General features: G+C 44.1%; 1 protein-coding gene across 31 annotated transcripts in view; it reads left to right on the top strand.

Annotated features, from left to right (window-relative positions):
* The window catches only part of STN1 (STN1 subunit of CST complex), a 59,728-nt gene that overhangs the window by 17,161 nt on the left and 20,503 nt on the right, over positions 1–22,064 (top strand). For 7 of the 31 annotated variants that reach the window (XM_086377607.1, XM_086377609.1, XM_086377622.1 and 4 more), the window contains 6 exons: positions 1,023–1,187; positions 1,892–2,015; positions 3,297–3,468; positions 9,395–9,517; positions 12,013–12,085; positions 19,834–20,800. In XM_086377607.1, the coding sequence (XP_086233733.1) occupies positions 1,023–1,187; positions 1,892–2,015; positions 3,297–3,468; positions 9,395–9,517; positions 12,013–12,085; positions 19,834–19,991 (815 nt within the window). In that variant the 3' untranslated portion in view covers positions 19,992–20,800. Of the gene's footprint in view, positions 1–1,022; positions 1,188–1,891; positions 2,016–2,319; positions 2,462–3,293; positions 3,469–3,758; positions 4,624–9,394; positions 9,518–12,012; positions 12,086–16,046; positions 17,407–19,833; positions 20,801–22,064 lie in introns of those variants that run through there. The other 24 variants (XM_086377608.1, XM_086377605.1, XM_086377620.1 and 21 more) reach the window with 9 other exon arrangements.

Below are 22,064 nucleotides of genomic sequence, written 5' to 3'. Positions count from 1 at the left end.
AGTAAAATAGGGCTAATAATAAATAAGAGTGGTTGTGAGGATTAGATGTGCTGATAGGTTATAAAGTCTTCAAAACAGCACTGGCAGTACCTGAACATTCATGGCTGTTCTTATTTTCATTATTTAACTAATACATTTTGGAAGTAAATTCAAGTGATGGAAATTATTTAGAATTGAATGTGCATTGGGTTCTTTTCACCATAAAGTTGCTTGCTCAGTCACTCAGTTGTGTCTGACTCTTTGCAAATCCATGGATGGTAGCCCGCCAGGTTCCTCTGTCCATGGGATTTCCCAAGCAAGAATGCTGGAGTGGGTTGCCATTTCCTCATGCAGGGGATATTCCGGATGCAGGGACAGAACCTCTGTCTCTTGCATCTCCTGCATTGGCAGGCAAATTCTTGAAGTTGCTTAAATTTATAGTTTTTAAGTGGTGTGAGTGAGTGTTCGTGTGTGTGTGTGTGTGTGTGTGTGTGTAAGTAAGTGAGCGAGAGCAGGAGAGAGCAAGAAGTCAGCCTAGTTACTCAACAAAGAAGAGAAGTGAGAGAGATTAGGGTATTGAGTACCTCAATGGAACACCAGCCTTGGGCAGATTTGCCTTCCCCATAAACAACTGCAAATGGAGACTCTTGGGCCCCTTTCCCCTCAGGCCAATATTCTGTCTCCCTGCAAGGACACTTTCAAGGGTTGTTTAGAGCTATTGCCACCAAACCCAGCTGAACTCACACAGAATTCAGCTCGGGCCTTTGCACAGGTGGTGCTGGGGGAGGAAAGAAGACACTGGACACTGGGTTGTCCAGCCTCCCACCAGACTCTGTTCCCGTCACCCAGACCTTTGGATAATTACAGCTTATGCCTTTTATTCAGTAGAGGATTTTGAAGGATGCCCCAGACTTCCTACAGTCGAGCAACCAGTCAGAAGTAGCATAAATAAATGTCTTGTGTCTGTCTTACCCCAAGTTCTCTCCCAAAGATGGTGGAGTGATCGTGTTGTACATTTCCTTCTTTCCTTCTGACCCCAACAGCTACAGCCGCTCCAAGTGCAAGAGAGCTGAGCTTAACCCCTCAGATTAAGAAGCTGCAAGAGACCATTGCACAGAGAGCAAAGTTAGAAATTGGGGACATTATCCGGGTCAGAGGCCACATCCGCATGTTCAGAGGAGAGCGAGAGATTCATGCCACAACTTATTGTAAGCATACAGTATCTCTGCCCAATTGCTTGTTATTTTGTGTGTGTGTCCAGTAAGCTCATTTAGTAAAAAGTCAAATCTGAAAAATTCAAATAAAAAGCTTTAATGAAAAAAATTGTATTTGCAACATGATTCCTTAAGAAAATCAGCATTTATTTATTTTTAAGAGAAGTAATTTTAAATAAATTGGGAAAGAAAATAAGTGATTTATCATATATGACTGACATTTTATTTGGACAACATAGTAGAGTCTGTAAAATACTTTGAAGTTTTTAGTATGAATCCATTTAGGGAAGAGCGTTCATAGTCTTCAAAATGACGGGAGATTTCTGGAGCACCACTGAGGAAGTCAGCTAATCGGAAGCATGACAGTCCTTTGTCATCTGAGCCATGCCCTTTGCACTGATCTGGCTGGTTTGCACTTGGCAGTCTCAAGGACAACCCCAGTTATCCACCACTGTACCAGATGCGTGAATATGTCTGTATGCTTTCCCTCGCCTTGGTCTACTCTGGTCATGTCTTTGACACTCAGGGCATCGCCTCCCCTTTCATGGGATGGCCGGAGACCATTTAGTGCTTCTAGACCGTGTGATCCTGGGCATCCATAAGGAAGAAGGCTCACCAAGGGCCCCATTTACTGTTGCCCCAGCAGCAGTCTGGACTTGGGAAAGAACTAATCTCAGTGTTGTTTCCGTGGCTCGTAGATAAAGTGGATGACCCAGTGTGCAACGTTCAGATCGCAAGGATGCTGGAGCTGCCTGCCATCTACAGGAAAGTGTATGACCAGCCCTTCCACAGCCCTGCCCTAAAGGAAGATGAGGCACTGAGGTAAGTTATGGACTGCGACTGCTGTGGGTGTGGGCCAGCCAGTGGGATCCCAGATGCTGGGGTGGGCCTGAGCCATCCACTCCCTCCCTGTGGGGCTCCGGGCAAGTCTGTCGCCCTCCAGATGCCTCCGTGTCCTCATCTGTAACGTGAAGGAGGCAGCAGTGCAGGTGTTCTGAGGTGGTGGGAAGGAAAAGACATGTGTAATTGGAATCTCTGAAGGAGTGGAGTGGGGAGCAGGGAAAAAATATTTGAAAAATTCACGGATGAAAATTTTCCAAGTCTGATAAGAACTGAACACTCACAGATGATCCAAGAAGGTCCATGAACCCCAAGAAATCTGAAGAAAACTGCACCAAGGCTCACTGTGATCAAGGAAACAATACCTCAGCCAGAGAGGAGTTGATTCTCTTTGAGGGAGGGAAAAATAAACAGGAGGAGTAAGAATATATGTGTGTTTGTAACTCTATGCCTCAAAGAACTCAGAGAAGACAGAAATAACCATAGTGGCTGCTGGGGATGGGTAGATGGGGGGCTGGGAGGAGGGTGGAAAAGAAACTCTTTACCATGTATCCTTTAATCTTATAAACATACTTACAGATTACATATTCCAAAAAATTACTTTAAAAAATCCCCAGAGTAGAGACCTGTGTAAACAGTGGAAGTTCTCCATTTTCCTGTCTCCCGCCTCCGTACCATTCCCCAGAGGTTACCACTGTGCAGGGTCGCAGCGTGTATCCTGTTAGACTTGTTTGTTCTGCGCACACACAAGCCTGCGTATCCACCTGCATATGTTGTGGGTTGTCATTTGCTTCTTGACAAAAACGGCACTGTCCTTCACATACTGTTCTTCAGCTTGATTTTTTTCTAAATCAATCACGAATATCAGTTCCCATAGTGCTGCCTCATACTTACAAACAACCGTGCAGTGTTCCCTGCGTGCATTGCCCCTTTTGTGAAAAACACACATCCTTATAACATGGCATTTGCTAGCCATTTGTGTGTGTGCATGCTCAGTCACATCAGACTCTTTGCAAACGTCTGGACTATAGCTTGCCAGGCTCCTCTGTCCATGGGATTTCCTAGGCAAGAATACTGGAGGGGGTTGCCATTTCTTTCTGCAGGGGATCTTCCCAACCCAGGGATCGAACCCACATCTCCTGCATTGGCAGGTGGATTCTTTACCACTGTGCCACTTGGGGATCCCGTTTCAGGTTCATGCATGTTCAAAAGGAACAAACATAATGGTTTTCTGCAAGTCTTGTTGAAACTTTCCCCCAGCAGCAATCCTGGCACCCTGGACCTTGACAGTCTCACATGTCTACTGAGTGAAAAGGCCAAAGAGTTCCTTGTGGAGAACAGAGTGCAAAGCTTTTACCAGCAGGAGTTGGAAACTGTGGAGTCCCTTCTGTCCCTTGCCAACCAGCCTGTGATTCACAGCGCCTGCTCTGGGCAAGTAAGTGCGGTATGCCCACGTGAGAAATCAAGGCCCCTGCCCCAGATCTGCAGCTGGAAAGTGTGGGTAGACATGACTGTGGCATTAAGACTCACAGGGTGTACTCAGAGTGTAGAGGTTATGTTGATTCTGTTCTGGAAAGGTCACTGACCACTGAGAATTTGAAAGGAGAATGGACGTGCCCTTTTCCCCTCCTTAATCTCATGAAGCTTAATCTTTGGGTAGGAAAAAAAAAAAAAGTCTAAGGTTCATAGTACTTGGTATTTACTAAGATGGGCATTTAATTTCAGCAGGAGCCAAAGAAGGGGGAAATAGATGAGAAGAACTGATTATTCTTGCAAAATTATTTTTTGAACAACAAGATGATTCTTGAACTTCAACCAAGGTTTTTAATGACTTGCTCTCTCTTCTCCATAATAAGATTAACTTGTCCTGTCTTAGGAGTTTGAATAAAGAACAAGTTGTATTCAGTCTGGTTAATAAGCAAAAATTTTAAGGAACACTCAAATAATTTTTTATTTGTCCTAGAAAGAGCTATCCCCGTTTTTTCACCCATAGTGTTATAGGGTGAACTCAAGTTGTTTGGTCTTTACTTATTGGCCTGGAATTAAAAATTATCTGAGACTTTGCTTTTAGGCTTTCCCTTTCAGCACAGTTCCTCAATTTTTTCGTTGTTGTAACACAACTTGTATTTATTTATTCCACCAGGAATAATCTCTGCTTGAATGTCACCTTCTTGCCCTCCCTGACCTTCTCCTTTAATAGCCATTAGCTTCCTCACCATGTTATCACCCTGTTTCCACATCTCTTGATAACACTGGTATTTATTTGTTTGGCTGCCTATTCCTCCACCAGAATTTAAGTTCTCCAAGAGCAGAGGCTTTGTCTGTCTCTTTCTTTGCTGTCTAGAAGGGGGCCTGGAACAGAGCTGGCATAAAGTATGTTCTCCACAGTTATTTGTTGATAGAAACAATGAATGGTTTTAAAAATTCACATAGCCCAGGAATTAATCCCCTGGCAATCCAGTGGTTAGGGCTTGGGAGCTTTTTCTGCCGAGTGCCTGGGTTCAGTCCCTAATTGGGAAGCCAAGATCCCACAAGCCTCACTGCATAGCCAAAAAATAAAAGGAAACAAGCAACAAAAATAAATAGAAAATAAAAATCCAAATAGTCCCTGAAAGTATCTAGTTTTCCCATCCTCCTTCCTCCTCCCCTTTTTCTAGAAACAAGTGCCCCTATTAGTCTCATGAATATCCTTCTGCAGATAATCTGCACATATAAACTAGAAGTAGTTGTATCCTTTCTTTTACACAAACGGTATCCTACTAAACACTATATCTACGTAGCTTTTCATTGTGTGTGTGTCTTATAGGTCCTTTTCCCAGCCATGTGAACATACTTGCCACTCCATAATAATCTTTTACTATGTGTACCAGAATTTTCTTATGTGTACCATAAGGGGTCTGGTCATTCCTGGACTGTTCAGAGTTTTCTAGTCTTTTGTCATTAGCAGCAGGGCTGGCGTAATAACCCTTGCGAGGTAACATGATTATTCTTCACCATTCCGATGGAGGGCTTCCCTGGTGGCTCAGTGGTAAAGAATCCGCCTGCCAATTCAGGAGATGTGGGTTCAGTCCCTGGGTCCAGAGGATCCCCTGGAGAAGGAGATGGCAACCCACTCCATTATTCTTGCCTGGGAAATCCCATGGACAGAGGAGCCTGGCAGGCTACAGTTCACGGGGTCGCAAAGAGTCAGACACGACTGAGCGACTAATCAACAACAGCATTCTGGTGGAACAGATACCAAGTCCCCATCCCCACCTTCTGAGTGCGACCACTGCTTCTCAGTTTCGTTCATGAACCTAATTATCGCTTCCTGGCACCAGGCCGCATGCCCAGTGATCCGCAGTTTCATACACGGAGGTGAGGGATACCGTTTCAGGAAACACCGAGGTGGGGTGGCTCAGGACTGGCCGCTTTGTTCTGCACCGCCGTGGCTTCTGCACCGGGCTAGCTCCCCAGCTGTCCACTGACAGCACCAGTGACCTTCCTCCCACTTAATCATTTAGAGGAGGCTCAGTGCCAACTTGGCCTCCCAGGACTTCAGAGCACTCTCTTGGCATGTTTAGAAGGGAACTTTGAAGCTTAGCAAAGACCACATTCTTCCTGTGAGCCAGCTCTTCTGCGAGAATTAAGTGGGGAGAACTGAGGACTAGAAAGCCCCTCCATTCAGAACATTCCAAAGGGGACTTTTGGCATGATTATCTTTTTGTAAATGTTCAGAGCAGAAATCCGTGCCTGCCTGGTGCTGTATGTTTAAAAAGCAATGAATATGGCGCTATCTCTGTTTTGTCTCTGGAAGCTATTTTTCCATCAATTATGAATTATTCTCTCACATGGCTCTGGTTGGGGAGGTCAGTGTCATGACATTGAATTCTGTTTAATAGAGCCTGGGAGACCTAAGACACTTCACAATGACAGTGAAACCCTAGATCCTTTGGCACTTTGTGTAGTCATACAGATGAAAGCTTAACAACAACAACAAAAAATCGTTGTGATCATGTTATATTTGAGAAGGTAGGAAGAGTGGCTTTGAATGTTTTCCTCCTTTCTTTTTTTTCCATGGTGGCCCATCTTAGCACATCCAGAAACATGATAAGCAAACTTGCAAAACCATTGTTTCTTTGACAGCTGGATAAATGTTGAGTTTGTTTGGGAATGAAGACTATATATATACTTCAGAGATCCACCCAGTTCCTGACCCGCCACGAGGAGAGGCCTGCGGAGGCTCAGCCCGTTCAGCCAGTCACTCACTGTTTTTGTTTCTGAGCAGTTTCGATTTCCTGAATGGGATGAGTCTGTCACTGCTCTTTAGAAAAAGACAAGAAAGACATACCTCTCAGCCCAGGGAAACCTACTAGCTACAAGGACCACTGGGGGTTTTGTCCTCGGGACCATGTCTTTACAACCAGCAGGGAATTATGTCCCAAGGTCAGCTGAGGCAAATGTTTTTGGAAAGGAAGCTTCACACATTGTTGATATTTACAGAGAGCCTTTTGTGCTGGGCCCCCCTGGTTCACAGCCGAAACTGCTGTTACTCTCCCATGCCTCACACCCTCCCTTCCTGCTGCTCCGTCTCACTGAACTCGGGGAGGAGGAACCGGGCTTCCTGTATGGTCTGGGGATAATCAACAGTCATTTTCAATGACAGGAATAACCACGTAAAAGCGTTTCTAGTCAATTTCCAATTTACTTCTATATTGGTAAGAGATGGAATAAACTCAACCCTTAGGATCTTTCTATTAAAGATGAATCACCTTAGAATTATGAAGATGAAGTTGTTGAAGATGAAGAGTTGTGGTGGGGGAGGCTGTGTTGGGTTGATCATTGCTTTTCCTAAGTGTGAGCACTCATGTATGAAATTAGAAATAGCTCTCCCCCAGCCCTCCCCGCCCCGAGTAAAAAGACATGTGGCCGAGGATGACTGGATGAGGTGTTTATTCTAAACACACCCAGATAGCTTTTCTGCCTGTGGGAGTCATCAAGTATTTCTCAACCTTATTCTCCCTTCAGAGAATGGATGCTGTCATTATCTGGAATGCCTGTCAACTCTCAGATCCAGGTTCTAATGCCCAGGTTCCCCAGGCCTGTTCTGTTGAGGAAAAAAACCTCGACTCTGAATGTAATCAAGGAAGTTAGACTCTTCTCTTCAGCCCAGGAGAGCACGTTGGTAAAACATTGCCAGGATCTATTGAATTCAAACTATGTTGTCTGGGAGGCCTCTCCTAGGAAGCAAAGGTTTCTTTCAAGATGGAATTGTCAATTCCGGAGGCCACGTGGGGGTGCATTTTCTCTACCTGTCACTTTGAGGAAATATCATAGAAAATCTGAGGTATACTTTCTGTTTCAGCATCTGTGGGTGCTGTCCAGACAGCCTCCATAAGGTCCTCCCATTAGAGAGGCAGGACTTCGCCTTCGCTTTGCCATGTTTTTCCTTTTTTAGGCTCTCTGATCTTTTTAATATCTTTACGGATTTCTCTCACATTAAAAATGGACCTGGGGACTTCGCTGGTGGTCCAGTGGTTAAGACTTTGCCTTCCAGTGGAGAGGGTGTAGGTTTGATCCCTGGTCGAGGAGCTAGGATCCCATGTGCCTCATGGCCAAAAAACCAAAAATGTAACATTGTAACGAATTCAATAAAGACTTAAAAAAAAAAAGGTCACATCTTTAAAAAAAAAAAAAAAATGGGTATGTACCTTGAAGGACAGTTATTACTCACCACTTCCTTTGTTTTAGGAAGGAACTGAAAATCCCTAGTGGAATAGTTAGAAAGCTACTTCCTATCTCTACAGGGTATTTCTTTCCACTGATGGCACATACATTTTCTTGGTCACCCACTGTGTGTCAGGGAGCAGGTGGCCGAGATGAAGCACAGAGTCCCCAATTCAAGAAGCCCGCAATCTGATTAACCGTGGTGGGACATGGTGGAAAACGTGGCTTCCTTGAAATAAGAAGTAGGATGACCTGGCAACCTCTGTAGGCACGCTTAGAGAAGGGAAGGGATACCGAAGTTGAAGAGAGAGCAACCTGATAGCAGCCTCGTGCCTCTCTTGCTTCCCCTGGGGCCCTGTCTGCCTTCAGCCCATGGACCCTCCCCTTTGATAGGTCTCTGCACAGCTGTTTGCCTTCACTATCCTCTATTTAAAATAAGGAGTCTATTTAATACTCTCTCTGTGTTGGAATCTCTAACCTATTTCAATGTGTATAAAATTCTTTGATGTCCTTAGGAAGAAGTTGTATTATTGTTGTTCAGTCACTAAGTTGTGTCCATCTCTTCGCGACCCCATGAACTGCAGCACACCAGGCTTCCCTGTCCTTAACTGTCTCCTGGAGTTTGTTCAGACTCCCGTCTATGGAGTCCGTGATGCCATCCAGCCATCACACCCTCTATCGTCCCCTTCTACTCTTGCCCTCTATCTTTGCCAGCATCAGGGTCTTTTCCAATGAGTCGGCTCTTTGCATCAGGTGGCCAAAGTATTGGAGCTTCAGCTTCAGCATCAGTCCTTCCAATGAATATTCAGGGTTGATTTCCCTTATATGTATATATGTATATATTCATATGTATATAATATATATACATATATGAAAAATCTTTAATTTTTTTTTATACAGAACCAAAGATTCTATACATATTAGCTCACTTTTTTGATTAAAATTGTGGCCATATGTAAATTTGATTATCTACAAATTTTAATATTGTAAATAAATTATTACAAAATTTAATATTGACCATATTAAAATTGATAAAACAATTTTTATCAAAGAAGTGAGCCAATATGTATAGAATCTTTTGTTCTGTATAAAAAAATTAAAGACTTTCATCGTGATTTTTCTATTACCTATCATTGAGTTAAATTAATTAAACAAAAAACTAAGGGGTAGAACAGTTATCCGGAGAAGGCAATGGCACCCTACTCCAGTACTCTTGCTTGGAAAATCCCATGGACGGAGGAGCCTGGTAGGCTGCAGTCCATGGGGTGGCGAAGAGTCAGACACGACTGAGCGACTTCACTTTCACTTTTCACTTTCATGCATTGGAGAAGAAAATGGCAACCCACTCCGGTGTTCTTGCCTGGAGAATCCCAGGGACGGGGGAACCTGGTGGGCTGCCGTCCATGGGGTCGCACAGAGTCGGACACGACTGAAGTGACTTAGCAGCAGCAGCAGCAGAACAGTTATCAAGTGTGATTCTGCCAGAGCAGACTTCCCAGCCCTCCTTAAATACTATCCTGCTAGGCCCGTGCATACCTGAATCTTTCTGACTCTACCATAAAAAGCCTGTTGGGTGAATTTATAACCAGTTGGTCTAGGGAGTTGCCCTCAAGTGCTATAAGATGGGACTGACTTCTTTTTTTTCCTTCCTACAGATGGGTTTTAAGAATGACACCACTTCCAGAGCAATTCACAGTATATTTAGGAATGCTGTAAAGCTGCTGCAGGAAAAAGGACTCGTTTTCCAGAAAGATGGTGGTTTTGATAACCTATTCTATGTAAGAGACCTGCAACTTAAGTTTTTTTTCCCTTAGCTTCCATTTGCAAATATATGTATTACTTAGGAATACTTATTTGCTGTTTTTAAAAGTCAGTCATTAAGGAGGTACATAAGGAATGGAAGCCGGCCTTTGTCTTTCCTCTGGTATCATTTTTGGCAGTACATTCTTCTGCACACTTCTGAATATATGCTCCTGTTATTAAAAAAGAAAAAAAAATGTGATCCTCCTCTAAATCAGGATTTCTCAACTTCAGTTGCTTGGGCCAGTTGACTCCTTGTTGTGGGGGGCTGTCCTTTGTATTGTAGGGTGTTTGGCAGTGTCCTTGGTCTTCACCCACTTGAGAGCAGTAGCAGCAGGCCCTGTTGTGGCAACCTTAGTGTCTCCAGACATTGCAAGTATCCCTTGGGACAGTGGAGAACCACGGCTCTAAATAACACTCTGTAAGTTTTTGGATACCAGAACAGCACAGCACAGGCCTCTTTCCGTATGAGTCCTTGGATGCCCACCTCATTCTTTTTGACATCTGTATGGTAGGCTATCTTGCGGGTACTTGCCATCAGTTATTTAACCACTTCTCTCTGATGGACTTTTATATTGTTTCCATCTTCTGTTCTCGAGTACACTGCTGCTGTGTCTGTCTTTTTGTGGACTTATGTAAGTATTTCTGTGAGATTGACTCTTAAGAGAGGAATGGTTGGAGCAAAGGGCATGTACCTTTATGGTTTGGGTCAGTACAATCTGCTTGGCTCTGCCAAAGATGGTAACAGTTACCATTCCCACCAGGGATACAAGCACTTGCCTGTCTCAGTGAATGAAAGTCGCCCAGTCATGTCCGACTCTTTGCAACTCCATGGACTGTAGCCTGTCAGGCTCCTCTGTCGATGGGATTTTCTAGGCAAGAATACTGGAGTAGGTTGCCATTTCCTTCAGACTTAGAGTTAAAATTCACCTCCCACTGCCTGACTTTAATACTGGAGGAACAGAGCTGACAGTGATATCCATGTCCACGTCAGTAGCATAGATGTGGCTTGAGCAGCACATGATTCTCCTGAAGACAGAGCAAAACCCTGAGGACACCCAGGAGCCTTACTCTCTATAGTGTGATTCCTGAGGGGAAGCCTTCCTTAACAGGACATTTTCTTGATGTTGATTTACTCTAGTGATTCCCCTGTTTAAGAAAGTTTTTAAAAATTAAGGTATGTTTTAAATACTATTTCACTAACTTTTGAAAAGGGTATTCCGTTCTGCATAAGGGTGGGCGGGCGGTTGGGGGGGGCAGGGAAGTTGATTGCCTCTTGTGGGGCAGCTCACCCTAACAGCCCCCACCCCCACCCCCACTGTCGCATTCTCCCATGAGGCTCTGCGTGGCCTCCTGGGTTGGTAGGAAGCAGCTCTTCCTGAGGAACAGCAGATGTGGGCAGCCATCCAGCACTGAGGTGTGGCAGGGCTGGGGCACTTCCTCCTGTGAATCAGTCTGAGCTGGAGTGAGGTGATCCAGCTATAATAGCTATATTTTCCTCAGCAGAACCACCCCACTTTGCTGATTTCACTCCCTGCCCCCATCTCAACCCTGGCCCTAGGTTTCTGTTTTCCTGAGGGTATTGCCTCAGGGGCATCATTATCCTCTGTCTGTCTAGTGCTTTCCAGCTTTCAGCAGCTCTCCCACATTGCCTTAATCTTCCCAGCAAGCCCATGAGTCCACAGATGGGTCCTTGTCAGTATCATCATCTTAAATCTGGTCATTCCACGTCCCATCGGCCCAGGGTGCATTCCTGACGTTATGTGTTTGTCCACTTCTTTCTTTTTTTTTTCTTCCATTCTTTTTTTTTTCTCTCTTTTTCTTCCTCTTTTCCTTTCTTTATTCCTTTCTCTTTTTTTGTGTGTCATTAGATTTACTACTGAATGTGATGGTGAAGCCCATTTGGTGGCTGTTTCCCTGTTACCTGAGCTAGCTGAGAAAGGAACCCAGGTTATATTTGCCTCTGAGAACATACAGTGTTTCTGTTTATAGGCTAGACTTACTCTCTTCCTAGCTTTTCCTCACAGTTTTATTTCTGTTGTTTTTCCCTATGGTTGGGTGAAGGAACATGAAACCCAAGAAGAAACACAGGAGGAAAGAGTCCTGGGATTTGATCACTGTGCCTCCCTCAAAAATATAACAAATAAGAGAAATTTTATGAATGTGTTATAAATATTTAAGAAGAAAGTTGCTCCTCAAAACCAAGGGATTCCAGATTTTCTTTCCATCCTGGCCCCAGTGAACCACCTCCCATGGGAATATGTCTGTGGGTCACACACACAGCAGTAAGCTGCTTGGGGATAGAACTGACGTGACAACAGGGCTGATTTCGAAAACCACACTCATTGATGGCGAATGGATGATGATTGTTATGAACTCTTTAGGAACTACCCTAAATACTAATTTGGCAGGGTAGGTGACACAGCCTCTCTGTCACTTAACCTTTCTCTCCAAACTCTCTTTTCCTGTTTAGGTAACGAGAGAAGACAAAGAATTGCACAGAAAGATCCACCGGATCATTCAAGAAGAATGCCAGAAACCAAATCGTAAGTGGTGTAATATCCGTGTATTCCAGTGTCTTGGAAGGGGAAATGTTCCCTCCTGGAGGGCACTGGTCAGAGGGTGAGGAAACCTAGGGCTTTTCCCAGTAACAGCTTAGAGGTGTGACTGGTTCAGACACCTGCCTTCTCGGAGGCTCAGGTTTCTCCTGGCTCAAGTGAATGTTAGCCTCGCACGGCTGTTCTGACCTGGGCCACATCTAAGAGTCAACCTTGGAGCTTTTATGAACATACCACGCTCAGGTCCCAGCCCCAGGGACTCTGATTCACTTGGGGCTGGGCTGGGGGCTAGACAGTAAACTCCTTAGGTGACTCTGATACAGCGAGGTAAGTTGTCAGGCTAGGAGTTTTTGACGTCTTTCTGGTTTCATAGTCTCTTGTGTGCATGCTAAGTTGGTTCAGTCGTGTCCAACTCTTTGCGACCCTATGGACTGTAGCCTGCCAAACTCCTCTGTTCATGGGCTTCTCCAGGCAAGAATACTGGAGTGGGTTGCCATGCACTCCTCCAGGGGATCTTCCCGGCCCAGGGATTGAACCCACATCTCTTATGTCTCCTGCATTGGCAGGTGGGTTCTTTACCACTAACACCACCAAATTTGTGTTATTCCTTGTTCCACTCTGACTTCTTGTCTCTAAACCCAAACCTGACATTTTCCTCTCTTCTACCATTAAGCCCTTCAGTGTTGGGAGTGGTTCTAGACATTACAGTTTATGAAGAGTATAATTCAGTCACCTAGAAGCCTGATAATTTGCAAGAGAAATGGTTTAGAAAAAGAGTTGATTTTAGTGGAGTTAGGTCAACCCCTAGTGGTTAGAAACTCAAATTGTAGATAGTCTGACAACAGACATTGCCATTTTCACACAAGTTAGAAATAAAGCATTTGTCTTATCTTTAAATCCTGTGTAAACTGACCACTCTTAAAGGTGACTTTTCACAGTCTATCTTTTGTAAACATATGCTAAGAACAAATGTCAGCATATGTCAACAAATGACGCCAGAAGAAGAGTAGAAAGGCTGGTTAAGGAGCACAGGCAGGCCTCTTCCCCCTGCTTGCTTGCTTTCCAGAGAGGTCCACCTCCTGTCCTTAAAGCCCACATATGCCTGAGACCTGGATCTTTTCCAGGCTGAGTCAGTGGGTGGAGCAGGACCAGGTCTCTAGCCCTGGTGGTGATGGTATGCAGCCCTGTTTAGCCTTTGAGGACCCATGAGGTCACCTCCCAGAGTGGTGTGATAACAGCTCTTAAAATAAACTGAAAGCAATCTATTATTTGATGCAAGGTTTCTTAACTATTGTTCACTTCATTCAGAACAAGAAGGAAAAGTATCCTTTAGTTGCATTGAGGGGAAACTGCCTGTCCACAACTGAAGAGCTTTTTAGAGCAATGAAATGCGCGTTTCTTCCACCAAGAAGGGATGAGAGGGGAGGCTGCTTCCCAGGTGACATTCCTCCACTCATGCTAGTCCCAAGCCATCTGGCCAGATTCTTATTTGGATGTGTATTAGGAACAGGATGGATAAAGAATTAGTAATCCTAGGGCCTGGTGAAGCAAATGAAGGTAATTCACACTACCTTTCTTAAGAGAATCAAATAGCCTGGGTGACCTGAGGGTCTATAAAGTGGCAGGTTTTATATCCACTTCTAATCCACAGGCCAGGTCCTGCTTTGGTGAGTGTGTCTGTCAAGGCTCTGCTAGTCAGTCTATAAAAGGGAGCCTCTAAAAATGATAAGCCAGTTCCCTGAAACTAGTGAATTCCCAGGAGACGAATTCTGGAGCATGAATAACAGGATGCCAACAAAAATATCATGTAGGGACTTAGAGTCTGTTGCAGCCACCCCTTTTCATAAGAAATACCTATGACATTAAAAAGTTATTCGGAATGTTGTATGCATAGGGTAAAAAAGTACAAAAACACACAGAGAAAAGTCAGACTTCCTCCCAGCACCAAGCCACAGGCTCTGTGTTTCCCTTTCCAACGTAGTAGATGTCATTGGTTTCTGGTGTATCCTAGAGATGTCATATGCATTTATAAAACACATTTGTATAGTTTATCCTTCCTAAAATGCCTAAATAAAGCTTAGCATATAATATTCAATGTTCTGTACATTATATTTTAAATCTAGAGGTTATTCAGCAACAGTATGTGTATTAAGTACCTGTCTTTTTAATAGCTGTCTTTATATTTCACTATATGTATTGATAGACAGATTTTTGACCATTTATTTAATCATGGCTGTGACAATTGGATCATAAAGAAGGCTGAATGCCAAGGAATTGATGCTTTTGAACTGTGGTGTTGGAGAAGACTCTTGAGAGTCCCTTGGACTGCAAGGAGTTCAAACCAGTCAATCCTAAAGGAAATCAGCCCTGAATATTCATTAGAAGGACTGATGCTAAAACTGAAGCTCCAATATTTTGGCCACCTGAAGTGAAGAGCCAACTCATTAGAAAAGGCCTTGATACTAGGAAATATTGAAGGCAGGAGGAGAAGGGGATGACAGAGGATGAGATAGTTGGATGGCATCACTGATTCAATGGGCATGAGTTTGAGTAAGCTCCAGGAGATGGTGAAGGATAGGGAAGCCTGGCACGCTGCAGTCCATGGGGTCGCAAAGAGTTGGACATAACTGAGCAACTGAACTACAACAACTGAACCTTTAGTTCATTCCTAACCTTTCAAACAAAACATAGAATTGAATTTTCCTTGACAGGATGATTGGTTCAGTTGCTCAGTCATGTCCGACTCTTTGCAACCCCATGAATCACAGCACACCAGGCCTCCCTGTCCATCACCAACTCCCGGAGTTTACCGAAACTCATGTCCATTGAGTTGGTGATGCCATCCAGCCATCTCATCCTCTGTTGTCCCATTCTCCTGCCCCCAATCCCTCCCAGCATCAGGGTCTTTTCCAATGAGTCATTTCTTCACATGAGGTGGCCAAAGTATTGGAGTTTCAGCTTCAGCATCAGTCTTCCAGTGAACACCCGGGACTGCTCTCCTTTAGGATGGACTTGTTGGATCTCCTTGCAGTCCAAGGGACTCTCAAGAGTCTTCTCCAACACCACAGTTCTAAAGCATCAATGATTGGTAGGAGAACTTAAAATCTTTATAGTCACTTACGAGGTTACAAAGAGTCAGACATGACTGAGTGACTGAGCTGAACTGATGAGTATTTTAGCAAAGGGTAAACCTACAATAATGACAGGATCATAAATACGGGCCAGTTTTAAGTCCCTAAAGCACTGGTACTAGGCTTGTCTAAAGATGGGCCGTGTGGCATAGTTGTAAAGAGCGAGCTGTTGGAGCCACGTTACCTGGGTTTGAATCCTGGTTCTGCCACTTTGAAGCTATGTGGCCTTGGGTAAGTCTGTAGCTCAGTTTCTTTATACGCAAAACAGATAATAATGGTACCTACATTGTGGATTGTTATAAGGATGAAATAAACTGGTGTTTTATAAAACTCTCAGGAAGCTGGAAGAGTGAGAAACACCAAAAACCCTTCCCTCCGCTTAGACAGCAGTCCCATCTGTCTGCTATAGCTATTTTGGAACTCTAGAGTATCTATAAAGGCTGGCAACTTCCAGAGGAAGGTTTGGACAGTAATTCGGCTTGCTTCCAGTCAAGATTCAAATCTTAGTAGCAGCTGCCCATCCCATCCCTCCAACTACATAGCAGGCAGCTGTGCATGTGTTTCTGGATCTAGGGTGGGCAGAAAGTGCCCAGTCCTCTCTGTGTCAGGGGTCTGTGCTCTGGTCACTCAGAACTGCTTCTGATCACAGAGTTGTGGACAGAGAGGTGGGTGGCCGTTGTTGCACCTCCTCCCATTGCTGTGCCTGCCTCACCCAACAGCTGAGGTGACTTCCAAGGGATTTTTAAAAGACTGGCACCCTTCTTTTTAAAAACCCTTCATTTCTTTTTTTTTTTTTTTTTTGCCCCTTTTGGAGCCAGAAGAGAAAGACTTAAGACATTCAAAATCAACTGCATATATGGGGAAAATTAGAAAGTGACCTCACATACCCAGGAAAAGGCACAGACTCAGAAATAGACCTGAGAAAACCTTAGGTTTCCATCTCAGGCTATTCTTGGCTCAGAGACGGCCTTCAACAACTGAAATAAATTAGAAACAATAACAAAAAAACAGCTACCACCAGGAAAGGGGAGGAATCTAATCTCCAGAATTACCACATTATTAGATTCAAGTGTCCAGTTTTCAACTAAAAGTGAAAGATATACAAAGAGACAGGAAACTATGACCCATTCAAAGGAACGGGGAAAATAGCAACAGAAACCATCCCTGGAAAAGACCTGATGGCTTATCTATTACACAGAGGCTTTAAAACAACTGTCTTAAAGATGCTCATGAAAATGATGGGTGAATAAAATGGAAAATATTGATTAAGAGAAAAACTAAAAAGAAATTCTGACAAGGACAGGAACTGAAATGCAACATTTACTAGTGATTCGAAGGCAGGTTTGAACAGGAAGAAGAATCAACAGGGCCCTGAAGAAAAATGAACAGAACCTAAGGGACCCGTGGGACATCATCAAATGGACCAACGTATGTGTTATGGGAGTCTCAGAAGAAGAGAGCAGGGGCAGTTATACTAATATCAGACAAAATAGCCTTTAAATCAAACTGTTACAAGAAACAAGGAAGGATATTATATGTTAATAAAAGGCTCGATAAGAAGACATAGCAATTTTAAATGTTATGTGTTTAGTGACAGACCATCGGAATATTACATGAAGCAAAAACTGACAGAATTGAAAGGAGAAATAAATAGTTCTACGATAATGGAGATTTCAGTACTCCACTCTCAATAGTGGATAGAAAAACTGGACAGAAGATAAGGAAGCAGAGGACTTAAATAAGATCACAAGTCAGCCAGATCTGACCTGTGCACACAGAAGACCACCTGACAGCAGCATACGGGGCCCTTCTCCAGGACAGAACATGTTAGACCATCAGCAATTCTCAACAGATTTTAAAAGATAGCTCTCATACAAAGTATCTTCTCTCTGACCAGTATCTTTTGAAGTTAGAAGACAGTAACAGAAGAAAAGCTGAAAATTTTACAGATTTGTGAGAATTAAATAACACACTCTTAACCAATTGACCAAAGAAGAAATCACATGGGGAATTAGAAAATACTTAGAGATGAATGAAAACGAAAACACAGCATACCAAAACTTACGGGACACAGCAAAAGCTGGGTATAAAGGGGAACTTTATAGCTAAGAACACTTACATAGGTTTACAATTTAAGGAACCAAAAAAGAAGAACAAAGTAGCTCAAAGCTAATAGAAGGAAGGAAATAATAAAAATTAGAGCACAGATAAATGAAATAGAGAATAGAAAAACAATAGAGAAAATCAAGGAAACCAAAAATTGCTTCTTTGAAAAGATCATCAAAATTTCTAAACATTTAGCTGGGTAGACTAAAAAAAAGAGATAAAACTCAGATTACTAAAATCAGAAATGAAAATGAGGACATCAATACTGGTTCTACAGAAATAAAAAGGATTATAAAAAAGTACTGTAAACACTTGTATGCCAACAAATTGTATAACCAGATGAAATGGACAAATTCCTAGAAACACAGAGCCTACCAAGACTAAATTATGAAGACATGGAAAATCTGAATAGATCTATAGTAAGGAGATTGAATCAGTAATAAATAATCTCCCAACAAAGAAAAGTTTGGACCTAATGGTTTCACCGGTGAATTGTAAACATTTAAAGAACTCATGCCAGTCCTTTTCCGCCTTGACAGGAAGACCCCTCTATGAACAGCCTTGCTACACAACTCTCAGATGGCAGAATGGCCTTTGTGAAGTCCTTTGAGACCTCTGGGGTAGTCAGCACCGCTGAACATACATGCGTGTACATCACCTTGCCTGAGCCTGAGCACCCAGGTCTTATAAAAACTAAGATTACAAGCTGAGCAGTGCTGGGATTCCCAGTGCTCCCTCTCTGCCGTGAGCAAACCCATTTTTGCTTGGTGTCCTTCTCTACCCAGCATCATCAGCTCTTCCTCTTGGGAAAAGTTGAAGCTTCTTTAGAGCACGGACTAGGTTTTGTGCATCTTCTTAGGTTATGAATATAACGATAAGTAAATTCTCCAAAGATGAAGCACGCACCGTCAGTCTCCTTTCATCAACACAACCAGAGGTGAAGCAGGTGCTTTTGTTCCCATTTTATACATGAGGATGCGGGATGAGAAACATGGACCACTTTGCCCCAGTCATAGAGCCAGCACTTGAATTTGGGTCCTTTGGACTCCAGAGTCTGCTTTCCATCTGCCCTCTGTACCTGTTCCCGCTTGCTTAGTGCCGCACATGTATTAATAGTAGGTGTTCAGGAAATTTTGATCAAACAAATGTTGAAGAAACAGCCTGGAAATGTGGAGACCAGTGGAGTTTCCCAACAGTAAACCCCGGTTGGTAGGAATAATGAGTTGAGTAGCCACTAGAGGTCAGAATTAACAAGTCTTTGTTAGCCCACTACCTGTGATCAGCCCTGACCCTTAGAGCTGGGAAGGACCTCAGAGGTGCGCCCACCTCCGGTCCCACTCCCTATTGATCAGAAAACCAGGCTTGAAGATGCAGTGACTTGCCCAAAGCCACAGCCATGTTTTGCCCATCACCACAACCTCTCCAGGACTTTCCTGGAGCCTAACGCATTCTGTCATCTGAAAACAATGTTCAGTGACTGTGCAGAGGACTAGCGGGCCAAGTGCTAGGCATATGTCAGTGAGAGACCTGACTGCTGAAAACTGGGGAGGGTTGGTTTCCAGGAATGAGGTTTGACTTTGACTCAATGTTACAAATAAGTTTTGTGTCATGACCCAGTAAATTATATCATTTTATTATACATTTTAATTTAACTATATATATACATATATAATTGAATATAAATTAATATTTAGTCTACCTTAATATTTATCCTACCTAAAATGCAATACATTCTGTAATCTCATATTCTGGTCTGCCTCAGTCTGTTTGGTAAGAAAAGAATGCTATTCACAACCCACTAAATTGATTTCATGATCCTCTAGTGGTCATAACTTCAGTATGAATACCACTATTGCAAAATGATTGATTTCTGCTAGGAAGGCGGTCAGTCACCCTGAACTGTCATAAATGGTCCCATTTGTTCTGGTAGAGGGTGAGAAGTTCCTCGAACACAGCCACCACAGACAGACTGTTTGGAAGCCTAGGCAGAGAGGAGTCAGAAGAGGCCAGAGGTCACCATTGCAGTCCCATGGTCCAGGATTTATGGAAGGAATAAGGAGACTGCTGCAGGCTGGCTCTGCTGTCCACCTCAGGAGGCTCCCACCTGGGAAGCTAGGGGGTTAGCACTGAACATGTGCACCTGTACATGTGACTTCCTGAGAGAAAAAGATGATCAAGTGCTAAAACCCCAATGGGGTTATGAGTATACAGTTACTGATTGGGAATCCTGGAAGGCTGAAGGCCTGTGTCCCCGAGCAGTGGTCCCTGGCACACACCTGAGAACAGGTGATTTCGTTTGTTGTCATCAGTAAGGTAGGCCAGTGCATCTCCTTCTTTAATGTGCACAAGAATCACCGGGCGGATGGGGAGGTCTTACGAAGCTGCAGGTTCTGATTCAGGAAATACAGAGAAGGACTTCCATGTAGAGGAGAGGATGTAGGGGAGAGAGGAGGGTCTGACGGGTGTGTTCAAGCTTCGCCAACTCCCTTTTTCCCACAGACGTGGAGAAGGGCTGCCACTTCCTGCACATCCTGGCCTGTGCCCGCCTGAGCCTCAGCCCAGGCCTGAGTGAACCTGTGCTGCAGCAGGTGCTGCAGCTGCTGGAGGACCAGAGTGACATCGTCAGCACCACGGAGAAATACTACACAGCATTCTGAGCAGAGGCCAGCAGGCAGCACAGGCAGAGCGGGGAGGAGGGAAACCAGCTGGCGTTCACTCCCAAGCTCTGGTTTTAACATCGTGCCCAGGCTTATAGGTCTGGGGGCAATTATCTCATAACAAACTATGAAATCTGGTGATTTGAGGAATGGGAATTTGGCATAAATTCTGGAGGCTGCCTTCTACCTGCCGTCAGTTCAGTCACTCAGTTGTGTCCAACTCTCGGGACTGTAGCACGCCAGGCTTCCCTGTCCATCCAACTCCCAGAGCTTGCTCAAACTCCTGTCCATCGAGTCAGTAATGCCATCCAGTCATCTCATCCTCTGTTGTGCCCTTGTCCTCCTGCCTTCAATCTTTCCCTGCATCAGGGTCTTTTCTAATGAATCAGCTCTTCACTTCTACCTGCTGTATCCTGGATAAAATGACTTATCTCAGCTACAACATGCAAGAAAACCCTCCTCATTGGACTCTGGGCTGGACCAAGCATCACTCACGGAGCAGAAGAGGAAGAAACTGCTGGTGGCTGGCCTGGATGGAGGTTCTGCCGTGGGAAGGGACCTTCCATGGTAAAGGCCCCTGGATGCGGGAACAGAAGAGCGTACAGATCACCAGCTCAGACGCTTTTGAAAACTTCAGACTATCAGGTACTTTCTTGGCATCTCTTGGTGGTTAAGACCCTGGTGTAGGGGACTAGGTCTCCCTGGATGAGTGTTGCTGACCTATAATTTCTGTGGATCAAACCCCAGCAGTGGGTCCTGTCTTGGGTTGAATTGTTTATAATGATGGGAATAAAACAGGATCTAAGGCATGGCTCTGTGTTTGCCATTTTCCTTTTCTCCCTTCTGAATCACAAGGCGTTTCAGTACATGTCCCTGTGCTTGAAGACACTGACTAAATTCAACACATCGTCTCTTAATACCCTGAAGTTCTCCGAGGCTGCCGGCCAATTACCTGGCAGTGATAGATGTTATTTTCAAGGTTACCATTGAACGTGCAGGACGCCCTGACACCTTCTAAACACTCGGGATGTGCCCAGACAGGTGATGGGGTCATGCTTTTGCTGGGAAAGACAGGTAAAGGGAAGAAATCTGGCATACAGCATAGGCTTGTTCTAACAGCTCAATGACAAATCCAGCCAGCGAAAAGCAAGTGCAGGGAAAGATTTGGAGTTAATTACAGTCATTTCACAAAAGCACATCTGCCTTTGGCTGTATCCTTAGAATTTGATGTAATAAGCTTTTAGCAGCTCTACTGGAGAGCCTGCAGGCCTGGTCTGTTCTGCTCTGTGTGGAAACAGTGGTTTTATACTCAGAAGTCGCCTGTGGCTCCATGTGTGAGTCCTGGAATGAGTCCCGACAGACGACTTCCTGTCTTGGACTTTCCTGACTTGACCCAAACCTCTGCCCGGCTTCTAGCAGTTATTACCCAGATAGGTGCCCTGTATTTAGAAGGGTTCCTATAGAACAGGGTTTACCTGTAATGACACCCCAATGGTCCCTCCTTGAGGTCAGCAGCTGTTCCATGCTGAACACATCTCAGATTATCGGAGCTGCCAGGAAGGGGTCTTGAGTCGGAACATAAAAAGGACACATCCAAAAACAAAAAAAAAAGGACACATCCTTGCACACAACCACCCCGCTTCTAGGAGGGCTGTAACCCCAAGGAGGTGATCACAGAGGATGGAGAGAGTGTCCAGGGTGCCCACTGCTGTGTAAAACTGGGGTAAATATTCCTCTATAGGGAAAACTCAGTTAGGGTACATGTACACAATGAACTATTATGCAGCCATTAAGTCAATGGAGTAGACAAATACTGTTGCCATGGAGCAGTATCCCCGGGAGATTGAGTGGGAAGAAAATTGAGTTGGAAATCTATTTATATAATACCACTGACCTGCAACCCGCTGTGTGTGTCTGTATGTTTCTAAAAAGAGAGTGTTTTGCATATCCATCCATATAAATGTGGCAAGTATATGCATACATACAGTTGACCACTCCACTCCTAGGATTCAGTCCCAAACCTCTTTTCTGTTTAGCTTGCTCCCATGGGAATCTCAACCAGTCCAAGGCTCA

The sequence above is a fragment of the Bos grunniens genome, chromosome 26 (assembly GCF_055505025.1).
Source record: "Bos grunniens cultivar Pamir isolate PY7600 chromosome 26, Bosgru_T2T1.0, whole genome shotgun sequence".
NCBI lineage: Eukaryota > Metazoa > Chordata > Mammalia > Artiodactyla > Bovidae > Bos > Bos grunniens.
The sequence above is the reverse complement of the archived record's forward strand: the minus strand, read 5'-3'. Positions and strand labels throughout refer to the sequence as shown.